This window comes from Montipora capricornis, chromosome 8, assembly GCF_036669925.1.
Source record: "Montipora capricornis isolate CH-2021 chromosome 8, ASM3666992v2, whole genome shotgun sequence".
In the NCBI taxonomy this organism is placed as follows: Eukaryota; Metazoa; Cnidaria; class Anthozoa; order Scleractinia; family Acroporidae; genus Montipora; species Montipora capricornis.
This window is the reverse complement of record NC_090890.1, coordinates 5,930,014-5,942,513: the sequence shown is the minus strand read 5'-3', so window position 1 is coordinate 5,942,513 and position 12,500 is coordinate 5,930,014. Positions and strand designations below refer to the sequence as shown.

Below are 12,500 nucleotides of genomic sequence, written 5' to 3'. Positions count from 1 at the left end.
TAAGAACCCATGACCAGACGGCTTTATCAACGGCAACGCAACAAAACAATGACAATGTTTAAAAGAGGAAAAGTAATCGTGCTGCAAGTGCGGCCCGAAATTTTAGTTAATTTTTGCCGTAATACGTAAAAACAATGATCCAACATGAAAACCAATTTAAGGTTTGACGACATGAAAGCATTCTCTGTCTTCACTTCAAAATCGTTCTTGCCATTTCGGTAGTTGGATCTTTTCCCATTTTGTACAACGTGGATGAGATGACATAATTGCGATATATCTAAATTAGAACTAAATTTGTATTCTAAAGTGACGCTGTCGTTGCAGTCAGTACTTCTCTGACCCTTCCATAGCAGCTTTATCATAAGAATTGAAGTGTGCAAGATTTAGATTTTGGAGGAAATGATTGTAACCAGTACCTCAGTTTTCATAACGAGGTCATAAAGACTAGATACAAACTTATGGCAGCCATTTACCTTGTTTGCAGATATGCGAACCAATGCGTGTGATCCTGGGAGAACATTGAATCCGTTTTCAATGTCAACGAATGCGCCTTGTTCGTGTACAATCACCCTCAATCCGCGCGAGAACTCGCTGATAGTGTTTTCATGCGCTTGGACATCCAGCATAACGCTCAAACCGCCAAACGAACCTGCTCTCTTCGAGACACGGATTGGAGTATGATTTCGGCCAGAGTTGAACGTAAAGCAACGACCATTTTCCGTCAAGAAGGGAAGGAAATCAGCCGGGGAACAAATTTCCCCATTCCCAAACCGACAGAAGTGCAAAAACATGTCATCAATATCATGACCATAAGCTTCCAGAAATTCTTCAGCGTTGAAGATTGCTGCCTTGGTGTTATTTAAGGCAGCAATGATACGTCTCCTTGTGCTAACGTTGCAATTGTCCGCGACGTCCGATCCGAAGCGCTCAAACGCGCAAAGCAAGCCTTGTCCACAACTCATGTCCTTTTTCACTAACCCAACCATCCCGCAAGCCGACAGATTCAAGCCCAGTTTGTAAAAATTTTTGTCGCTTTCGAACATGTCTACTTTGGATTTCACGAATCGATTTAAGTTGCAAATGGTAACGGCAGGAAACTCTAGTTGTCCACTTTCAGGGATAACCTCTGTAAAGGAAAGCGCCACTGGTTTCAAGAAATATTTCTCTATACTTTCCATAACGAAAAATACGTAACCTGTCGTTGCTCCTAACAGTAACAAAAGCCATATCACTCGAAAAAATCGTGAAGGACTCTCAAAGATTCGACGAAATCCATGAACAGTTGTAGAACTTACAAATTCTTTCCATATGGTAGCCATGTTGACAATATCCCGTGGTCAGACTTTGAAGTTTTGTTTTTCCAAATCTCTTTGTATTTGGGGACACAATTTCAACGGAAAACTCCCATTGTCTTTACGAGTAAGTCATTCAAAGTTACACTTATAACTCTCAAGTTTAAATTTGTGCACGAAAAAAAAATTGTCTCACGCGTGGTCAGGTAATTTATAAAATAATTTTCCGGGCAGCTTAAGCACTGGTGAATTGTGCCGGATTTCCGACTTTCGTAAAGAAAAGAGCATAGCGGGAATCTTGAATAATTTAAAAAGAATTTAAATCATTCTCCATGACATAGCTGAAGCCAATTTTCAATCCAATTTTCTTAGGATTCTTTCTCTTTTTGTGATTTGCCGAAATGTGTTTTTACGTCGCCCAAAAGAGCTAGAATTATTGCTGTTCGTTCAATTTTGTTTCACGCGGGCGAAGGCCCAAAAACATAATCTCTTTTGGGACGAAACTATTTGCAAAGGAGTGCTCAATCCACTCGTATTTTTTGGCAGCTTTTAATTAAAGTGAGCCACATTTAATTGAAACATGCGATTATGTTATGCAAAACGATGTGCACTTTGAATTGTGTTTACACAGTGTGATGGATTGAAAAAAACGTTGATATATCAATAATGCAGTAAATATGTACGGGGGTAGGAGAACTGCTAAATAAATATTAGAGAGCTTAATTAAGCGATGAAAAGGTCCTTATTTTACGAGGGTAACACGCGCCAGTGAACTGATAAACTTGTGCCCCTCGATGCACCCCTTTTACCCTTCCTCCGGCAATGCTCCGTTTTACGGGTATTCAAAGCTACAGCAACACGGATCAGAGGAAAGTTGAAACAGACGCCGATGGAATGAGACGGAGATCGAACTGGCGACCTCAGCTCAAAAGGCCGCGCACCAACCGTTTTGGTACATTTCTTAACCTTTCTCGTCCCGACGACGTGAAATGAACGAGGAGGACGCGAGTATGTACTTGACGATAAGCATTCGATTTTGTCCGTAAACGTCCACACCCTCATACTAATTTTATATCTGGGTTCTTGATACACACTGAGATTTTGTTAATACGTTTTGCGTATCGATGGAAACTAACAAAGTACATTGAACCTCGTTTTTGCCCTGCGAAAGGTTTAGTGAATTCTGTCCTTTTTCCAACAAACGGCGATGAAAACTAACAGAGGGCAATGTAATCGACAGGAGGTCGGCAAATTCCGCAATTTTCGAAATCAAACTACAAAAAAATAATCCCAGAAAAAGAACAAGAAGAATTCCTATTCCATGAAGATGACAAAAGAAAGGAATGCTGTTTTCAGCCTGGCCATGAAAAAATATGATCTTTTTTAAAAAATAGAGGGCGCAATTGTACCTCAAAAAGATTTTGTTCGTTCAGTCCGAAGAGGGGATTATAGAATTTACCGCTTTAGAGCTGTAACGAATTTGCCACAAAAAGCAATAGTGGTCTCGACAAATGGAGGTACCCCTTCATCCTCTTTGAATTGAGAATATCCCCCGGAAAAACACCGCTGAAATATGTTTATAAACAGCAAAAATAGTCCGGCAACGTTATGCTCAAATTTTCTTTTCTTCCCGCTGGGAAAGTGTCTTTCAGCACGACAAAATAATGTAACCATGTTTTTTGAGAAAACATGACAAGAAAATAGATCTTTCCAGATGTTATGCAACAGAGAATTGAATTTTCTATGAAATGGAGAGTTGACTATGGAAAGGCGAAATAGGTGGTGAGAGGATTTTAGCTCTGCATAAGCAGTCTCTCTACTGACCCTTAGTTTGTCGAGCACGAGGCAGAAATAAAATATAGTGACACCCAACAAAGGTGTTCCGCAAAATATCTGTTCCGCAGTAGAAATTCAGCTGGCTGACAAGTTATTAACTTTCATACAATTTCCCTGGGAAACTTTAAATATTTTTAGCATTTCAATCCGTGCTGTCTAGGTGAGAACAGAAACTGCGGGAGACTGGAGGACAACTCGTTCACGAAAAGCTTACGGCTAGTACAACGTATCCCATGTTGAAAAAAACCTGTTTTTACCGGTTTGGCGAGCGGTTTTGATTCATGAGGTTCTTTACTTGATTGCTTGCTCAGTGGTACGGATAAAATCAGATAGCACGTTCTGCAACTTAGCTGATACGTAAGAAAAAATAACTAACTAAGACCATAACTGGTTGTTCCAGGTTTTTTGAGGGGCAGAATGTAACTTCCGCGAAGATCATGCCTAAGACGAGTACGGGAGAGAAAGCCAGCAAAACCCTTTAAAAAAAAAACAACAAACAAACCTACTTTTTTAAAGTAATATGAGGAAATTGTGAATGCGCTTATTGCACAGACATGTAGTAGTTTGACTTTAGTAGTAAGAGGACATGTCATCTGCAAATATAAATCTCGTTATTCTCTTATTTACATTATACCGTTTTTTTGACACGAGGATTACAGCGAAATGAAAGCACAACTTTGTCGCCAATTTTCTATGATAAAAACTTGTTCAGAAATCCAAAATCTAAGTTAACAGCACACACCAGGCCTACTCCTGAGTATCTGGCTAGAAATCTTTTCCTCTGGCCGCGCCTCAGCCATTCGATGAGGGCCAGTCTCGTGCTTCTTAAGTTGCCTCGCTCATGCCTAAAAAGAATTCTGGTAAGTCTGTCATTCCATGACAAGGGAAGACTCCCGATTCTCATTCATAGTTTTTTTTTTTTTATAAGTGTCGGGCCACCCAATCCTATCAGCAAAATACCGCATCGATTGAAGTTTTTAGCTTTCAAACCTTGCCAAAATTGCATCGGTAGGTCCTGTAGGTTCTGGAATTCGTTCACAGAAAGGCCAGAGAGCATCTTAATTTTGTTTTAATTTTGTTGGTAGGCTAGGTATCGGAGAGCAAAAACATTTACGTATGCTCTGACGGAATGTTTGAAAAAGAAAGAAAAACGCGGTACCTCCAGACATGGCGCTGGAGCGTCGTACCAAACGAGTCATCCCGGGATTTCGGCCCGTGCGATCGCTTTTGGACGCAGTTGGCCCTTCGCTGCTTTCTGCTACCGACCTCGCCTCCCGGTACGGCATTGAGGGAGAGATATGTCGACCCCTAAACCATATGAGACAAATCCCACGCCTACTCACAGCTCCAAACCGCCCTTGTCAATTTAACGTAAGAATTCGATGGCTTAAATATACAAGGGAAAAGTCATTTTATCTGTCATATGGTAAGCACTGGAGTCGCAGTTTACAAAGTGTGCGCACTCGCCCTACTAAAGGTAACATACATACATGCAAAAAATAATTTTACTTCATCTCGAATATCAGAATAACTACAGCAGCTAATACCTTCGAGACATTACATTTACATACAGCTAAACGACATTGCATATACAGATGCCTACTACATACATAGTATTTAAAGATATACTATTAAAATAGAAAATCCGCTGCGCAAAATGCGGCCTGGATTCTCGTTTCCCTCACTATCACCTGGGAGCTGGAATTTTTCTCATAATCATCCTGGGAGTGCGGATAACCTTTTTACCAAGCAAAATTAAGAAACTCCAAAAAAGGTTTTATTACGGTTTTCTTGTAGGTTTTTTTTGCTATTATTATGCATTTTGGAAATAATTTTCGCTGGGTGCGCCTGAAAACAGGCGTGAGAACTGCTAGTATGCATTCTCGTCACCAGAGCCTCGGGTAGACCCAAGGCTCTGGGAAGCTCTATTTAGGAAAACATGCGCCGTAGGGTTCTTATAGCCAAAAATTGGCTATTTGAACCTTACTGCGCCTGCTCACTCCTCGTGCTAACATGAATGCACCAATTAGAGACGCTTTTGATTGTTCTTCACGAATACCAATAAGAAGACACATTGTTTCAGGGTTCCCCAGAGCTCTTCTCTCCTTCAGTCAACAGAAGAGCTCTGGGGTCGAGATTGTGCTAATATGGTATGAATGCACTCGCCTTTTTACTCGTGGATATATCCACGAGTTTTGGTGAGGTTCTTTATGCAAATGTGTCACTCCTGCGTAACCGGAAGTTCGATCTAATAAGCCAATCAGGATGGATAATCACAACACAGCATAGAAAGCTGTGACTTCCTGTTTGCGAGGTTGTGCGCCGCCATTAGGTGCGGTTACACGGGGCACTTTTACCGTGGTAAATTGCCTTTTTACCACGGGAAACTGTATTTAGTGGTGTGACCGACGCTTCCCGAGGTAAATTTCCCGTGTTAAGTATCCATGGATACGTCAAAGAGATCAGTGGAAGCGCCCATGACATTTAACGTGGGAAGTTGGAAGGGTATTTTGATGCCCGAGGTACAAGAGCCAATCGCTATGCTGATGAAGTTGTGATTAAATTTCCCGCCAATGAATTGCGTGAGATTTCGTTTTACCTCGGTAATCTTCGTAACGTGTGACTCCTAGTTAACGCGGTATACTAAAACTCAAGTGTGAGGCACCGCGGGATAATTTACCATGGGAAATGGCATTTACCATGGTGAGTGTAACCGCACCTATTGTTGCATGTCGCTTTTATACTTAAGTGTTTGAGCACCTTCCGCTGCATTTAGAAGCAAGAAACGGAAGAATTAAAGAAATGGCTATCTTCGAAGGTGAAGCAAAATATTCTGAACAAGTACACATTGGTGCAATTAATTGTGCACCGCCTTTCACTGACCAACGCGAAGACTTCAATACATGTAGAAATGGAATCGACAGACACATGGTGAGAAGACAGTCCCTGTTCATCCCCTAAGCTCACGGGGGATAAATAAATTCTATTTGGAAGGTGACTGCCATTTGGAGAGTAACATCGAAGCTATCAAAGTACACCAATGTTTATCAAAGCTATCACGAAGTTTTGCAAGCTATGAGTCATCAAAGTCACGTGAATACAACTTGAACAACATCCGTGACATGAAAAACAGTGAGGCAACCAAGCAATCCATGCTTCCAGACACTAGTACTTGTGTGGTGGACCATAATGAAGAACTGTCGAAAGACTCGGTCACTGATTATGTAACGAAAACTGATGAGGAATCCGTACCAATCTCCTGCGATAGAGCAAGGGCTGAGGCAGTACATGCTCCCCGGGACAGAGAACCTTCCAGGATTAGTTCCTTTCAAGAAAACGTCGAGCTTGTTTCAGAAAGACAAGGTAATTAGAAAGTGTATGGTGCATTATTTATATAAGGACTGAGCTCTTCTGAGTTGAGAAAGTGTTTATCTCTTGCTTTTGGAAAATATTATATCTCTATACCTAGACCGCAACTCAGATGTAACAATCTTCGATAGTAGGAGATTTTTATCTTATTACCCGCAGGACTGCTGAACACAAAAAAGACTTGTCAGTTTTATTGTGCATTCAAGATCGGTCATTCAATGCAGAAAAGACTGTGCTGGAGGTATGCACACTTTATGTGTAAATTGTGATAACATGAAGTATCTAGATAGGTCGCTCGCAGTTCAAGGGGATGTTTAGTAAGATAGGAAATTAGGTGAGGAGCTGTAAAAAACGCATGTGGGATTTCCACCGTTATTGCGTTTTTCTGACGCTTTATCTGGCTTATCGTAAACTGCTCCATCTCAATTCATAGGCTAGTTTGAACAGAACCACTATTCCTTTCCTGAAGGGACAATACGATCTTCTTTGGGATTCAAGCTTGAGATTCCGATTCGGATTCAGCTTGGTATAATTGGAGGTACGCTACTGGAGTCAAAATAAGGTGATTTTTTGCATTGGTCAATGAGCTAAATTTATCCCATGTGACTGACTTGTAGGAGGAATTAAAGATTTTACAATAACTATCTAAATTCTATCTAGCTCATTGGCTAATTTTTATCATCAATTTAAACGCTTGTTTGTATTTCCGCTGTTATTGTTATGCTTTCTCTATGCTATGCCTTATCTTAGTTTAGAGACTGGCTTGAAATGAGCTACTTATTCATTTCCGAAAGGGTGAGGCTCGTGATTTCCACAGCAACTTTGACAATATTATGGCGCAATTTATCATCAATAAGAGGCCAGAGGCATAAAAAAACTGACGTTAATTTGTTTAATAGATATCATACAAGATTAACGTTAGACGATATCTTCTAAAAAACATTTTTATTAAAGAGATATTTAACAAAATTATTTGTTACTTATATTGATATGTAGACAAGTGTTGAATTTCTTGTCTCGAAGCCTATCACATCCAATTGGTTGTTCAATGCATTCCGAAGTCTGATACACTGGATATTTTTGTTGGGCGCGTACCTGCGTTTTTTCTTTTTCCTTTGTCTGTTTGGTGTTGTTGTTTGGGGTATTGTGCACCATAAAATCAGTGAAATGGGGGAAAGACGGAGTCCTGGAGGTCCATACAAAGTTGTGGGTCGATTCCCTTTTCAGGACGAGCGGGCAGGGATAACGGGAGCGGAATTGTCCATTTCGCTTGCAGATTTGAACTTTACAGCAGACACCCTTCGCAGGTTAAGAATTTGTTTATCAGTTCTGTTAGTTACGCTTAACTCAAAAACATTAGGCCCTGAGAGAGACGTACAGCGCATGACGTCTTTGAATGCTTGTCTATAGTCTGACCTGCGAAGTGTGTAAATTAGAACGTTTACCACAGAGTTTAAATGCAATATCCACACCGCTGATGTGTTTGCTACGGGAGGAATATAAACGTCATTAAATGCCATTAATCCCCGAGTGATAAGGAACGGAATCCAAAGAATTAGAAACACGATGATGACAACCAAGATGGTTGCAGTAGCTTTGCTCTCTGAGCCTGGAAAACAGTGAAGAAATTGCATAAGTAGTTAGACATCCATTTAAAGGAACTAAAAGAATTCTTTCGTATGAAAAATAGGAGCTGCAGCAACAACTGCGACTCACTACTGTAAAATGGATAAAGGGTTCTCGTTTCTAAGGGAGCTGTGGTGCTGCGTCCGCGGGATGTGAAACACAGAAATGGGTTCGGTTATCAACCGGATTTGTATGGTAAATTCTCTAATGTAAACTGAACAAATTGAAAGCTGACGTTTGGAGCATGCATTAGCCCCTCATCAGAGCGAACAGTCATATGTTTGGTTAGTCACTCTGACGAAGGGCCAACGCTTCGAATTCCATTGCCCCGACTGCTGTTATCTTTCGCGGTCACAGGTAGCCCAAGTTCAATATATGAGTATCTGTGCTGTACTATATTATGCAAGAGTAGAAATATAAGGATTTGTTTCTCAAAATTCAAAAAGATATTTACGATTTAAAATAAAAATAGCTTACCTTGCTTTAGTCTTCGATGTCTTTGTCTCTGGTACGCTTTCTGGGTCAACGCTGATTTATGTGGTTTTTAGTTCCTCTTCTTTTCCCTGTCTATACGTAAATCACCCTTGGATGACCGCTTGGCTACTCGCGATTGGTCAGTAGAGCTGGCACAATGGTGACCATTCGTGAGTCTTAGGCCGGGTCGCTAAGCGACCTCTCAAAGGTTTCGGTAACACGGTTTCAACGGTGCCTAAAGCTTTATCCGATGGCTCTCGAAGCAAATGTTTTCAGAGTTTGGCGGCCCTTGATTCCTTCTCAGTGTACAACCGGCTGGAATGAAGAAGACGAATGAGTAGCGGAGGTATCGTCAGTGATCTAAGTGGAATTTTGAGGCGATCGAAGCCTTTGGAGCGAATTTATGGCCCTTTTCCTTCGGTGATTCCGTTCGGCGACTTCTTCTTGGTCCCCTTCCTTGGGGAAGAATATATAGAGGGAAAAGAAGAGGAACCAAAAACTACCTAAATCGTTCTTAATCGACCAAGAAACCGTACCAGAGACAGACATACAAGACTAAAGCAAGGTAAGCTATTTTGTTTTAATTTTAAATCGTAAAGTATTTTTTTCATTTTGAGAACCATTTTCCCCATACAAATCCTTATATTTCTACTCTTGCATACTATAGTACAGCACAGATACTCATACATTGAACTTGGGCGACCTGTGGCGACATATACTTGGAGTCAGCATAGCTAATCGAGGGACTGGTTATGAAACCTTCTCTTTCCTTCTCTTTCTTCATCTTTTTTGACATTTTATACTCGGAATGGTCTGAGTGTGTTACCATATCAATTCACTACTGGAAAAGCTTTCTACTACTCTAATATTGCTTTTCTCATTGAATATTGTCTTGAACAGGGTATCGAATTATCATTTTTTGTCTTAAAATGGGTTAAATGTCTTAAACAGGGTATCAAAAATCGGAATTCTGTCTTAAAATGAGTAGGAAAACCAGCGATATTTGTCTTAAACAGGGTCAGGGTATGAGGGGTTGCGCCGCACCTCCCCACCCAGGGATATATGGAGTACCCCCCCGCCGGGGTTTATAGTCAATCCTGTCGTGTCCTCTTTTCTTTCCCTCGATGCTCAAAGCAGCTTTGAATTACAGTATATCATTGTTTCAAGGCCAAAAGATTTAAAGAAGACTTTTAGGGTTATTATGACCTGTTGTCACAGTTAAGTAAATAATTTCGTATTCCAAGGCATTGCTTGTATTGGAAAGAAATGCTAAATCTAAATGCTTTAGGAAGAATCAGAATTCTCCTGGGAAGAATGGTAAAAATGTCTGTTTCTGAGTAACAGCGAAGGCCAATGTCTCTGATGATTAAGCTAAGGTACTTCCGGTTTCCTAATCGGACATAAGCAGTTAATGAAAAGAATGTAAATACTTGACGCATGTTCAGTTATTTTTGCGGTACCGGTAATGATGAACTTCCTTGATATGACGCAAATAATTAATAAAAATTACCACGTAGCCAAGTTTTCAATTGAGCCGTGATTATTCTAGAAAAAAAGGGAAAGGCGTTTTTGGTTCTTGGTTTCATACATACCTGAAATTGAAAACACGTTTCTTCTCCTGCGAAACGACCGAGTTTGTCCAGACATTTCAAATGCAATTCTTCTCATTTGTCTCCTTGCTATGGTCAAAACTCTCAAACTCATAATGAGCAATAAGAAATATGGTAGGACGACATTCATAATTAAAGCCAACAAACTTAGCCATAATGGTGTTCCTTCCCAAGTTACTCCACAATCTAAGCTTTTCTTGGAAAATTCCACTTTTCCCAATATAGCGAAGAGAATACAGAAAAATACAGCTTGAAACCAGGCAAAGGCGATCATTATTGAGATCGTGCGTGTGGTAACACGACTCACGTATCTCAAAGGATCGCTCACCGCAATATGTCGTTCAATCGCCAACATCACAAGTGTTATGGTGGAAGAAATGTGGAAAAGATAAGACAAAATTCCACCAACTTTGCAAAGCACTCCATTGTGAGAGATGATACTTTGATCGAGCACCGTAGCAAGTTGATATGGCATTGATATAGATGTTGTTAAAAAGTCACTTATTGCCAAGTTCAGGATCAAATAACTGTCCACGTACCGACGAAGTCGCTTAAAACGAAGAATTACGATAGTAACGAGTAGATTTCCGCAAAGTCCAAAAATTATTAGAAAACCAAGTGTTAATGCTAAACACCATTTCTCTGTCTTTGTCCACAAATACCTGTCTTCTGACTCCATGCTTTGAAAATATCACGTCTCCGCAATTCACGCGATAATTGCCGCAGTGCCGCACTCCCACTTTCAGAATTGTTGTATAAGGTCACGTAAGGTTCGGTAAAGGTCACTCATGAGGAGCTTAACTTGGGTCAGGAATGTGCGTCCCCGTTGTTTCAGTTTAAAAAAAAATACCTAAATCTCAGTGGGAGTTGTAACAAGACTAGTACTCACACTAAAAGGCAGAGCAAGAGACATAAAGGGAGCGAGAGGTGTTAATCTCGACACGTTTGTTGGGCCGACTTCGTCATAAAGTTTTTAATGACGATAATATTTCAAAGGACTTTAAATCAATTTTGAGTGACGTGTCAAAATAGTCCAGAGGGACAAAAAATCAATTTGAAATGTTTTCTAAAACACGGTTTACAACTGCCAGCATCGTGCAATTAAAAAATGGAAAATTATTTCTTAACTTTCAGGCTACCGAGATGCAACTTGTTTTGCCTGGCATACACTTTTCTCAACAGCAACGGTGAATTGGTTCTTTTCTGATTTTTGAAGAAACTATTTTTATTTTTTATACTTATGGAACTCGATAACTGAGGAATAAAACTCAACAGCTATTACACCTTCGAACATCTGCTTCCCTAATTCTCCGGTTAAACATGAAACGTTAGTGATGTATTGGTGTATTTGTTGATTTAAACACGCGGTCAAATTATTTCTTAACTTTCAGGCTACCGAGATGCAACTTGTTTTGCCTGGCATTCACTTTTCTCAACAGCAACTGTGAATTGGTTCTTTTCTGATTTTAAAAACAACTATTTTTAGTTTTATGACCTTTTAAACTTATGGAACTCGATAACTGAGGAATAAAACTCAACAGCTATTACACCTTCGAACATCTGCTTCCCTAATTCTCCGGTTAAACATGAAACGTTAGTGATGTCTTGGTGTATTTGCCAATTTAAACACAGGCAAATTATTTCTTAACTTTCAGGTTACCGAGATGCAACTTGTTTTGCCTGGCATACACTTTCCTCAACAGCAACGGTGAATTGGTTCTTTTCTGATTTTAAAGACAACCATTTTTAAGTTTTACACTTACAGAACTCGGTAACTGAGGAATAAAACTCAATAGCTATTACACCTTCGAACATCTGCTTCCCTAATTCTCCGGTTAAACCTGAAACGTTAGTGAGGTATTGGTGTATTTGCCAATTTAAACACAGGCAAATTATTTCAATAACTTTCAGGTTACTGAGATGCAACTTGTTTTGCCTGGCATACACTTTTCTTAACAGCAACGGTGAATTGTTTCTTTTCTGATTTTAAAGCAAAGCGTTTTTAATTTTTATACTTATGGAACTCGATAAGGCCACCCCTTTTTACTCGTGGATATATCCGCGAGTTTTGGTGAGGTTCTTTATGCAAATGTTTCACTCCTGCGTAACCGGAAGTTCGATCTAATAAGCCAATCAGGATGGATAATCACAACACAGCATAGAAAGCTGTGACTTCCTGTTTGCGACGTTGTGCGCCGCCATTGTTGCATGTCGCTTTTATACTTAAGTGTTTGAGCACCTTCCGCTGCATTTAGAAGCAAGAAACGGAAGAGTTAAAGAAATGGCTTTCTTC

General features: G+C 40.1%; 4 protein-coding genes across 8 annotated transcripts in view; 2 read left to right on the top strand and 2 right to left on the bottom strand.

The window, feature by feature from the left end:
- LOC138059590 (acid-sensing ion channel 2-like) overlaps positions 1-1,742 on the bottom strand; it is a 17,559-nt gene extending 15,817 nt beyond the window's left edge. For both annotated transcript variants that reach the window (XR_011134229.1, XM_068905220.1), the window contains exon 1: positions 474-1,742. Coding sequence is in view for 1 of the 2 variants with exons in the window: in XM_068905220.1 (XP_068761321.1) it covers positions 474-1,319 (846 nt within the window). In the remaining variant the exon portion in view is untranslated. The remainder of the gene's footprint in view (positions 1-473) is intronic.
- The window catches only part of LOC138060557 (methyltransferase-like protein 22), a 342,269-nt gene that overhangs the window by 198,891 nt on the left and 130,878 nt on the right, over positions 1-12,500 (top strand). The window lies entirely within an intron of this gene.
- On the bottom strand, positions 7,391-10,993 carry LOC138059957 (trace amine-associated receptor 4-like). Its single transcript, XM_068905621.1, has 2 exons — positions 10,190-10,993; positions 7,391-8,106 (listed from the first exon to the last, which is right to left on the bottom strand). The coding sequence occupies exons 1-2, from the start codon at positions 10,884-10,886 to the stop codon at positions 7,721-7,723; spliced, it is 1,083 nt and encodes a 360-aa protein (XP_068761722.1). The 5' UTR covers positions 10,887-10,993; the 3' UTR covers positions 7,391-7,720.
- Positions 12,192-12,500, top strand: part of LOC138060561 (uncharacterized) — a 5,748-nt gene continuing 5,439 nt past the window's right edge. For both annotated transcript variants that reach the window (XR_011134380.1, XM_068906398.1), the window contains exon 1: positions 12,192-12,500. This exon is cut by the window's right edge. The gene's annotated coding sequence lies outside the window, so the exon portion shown is untranslated.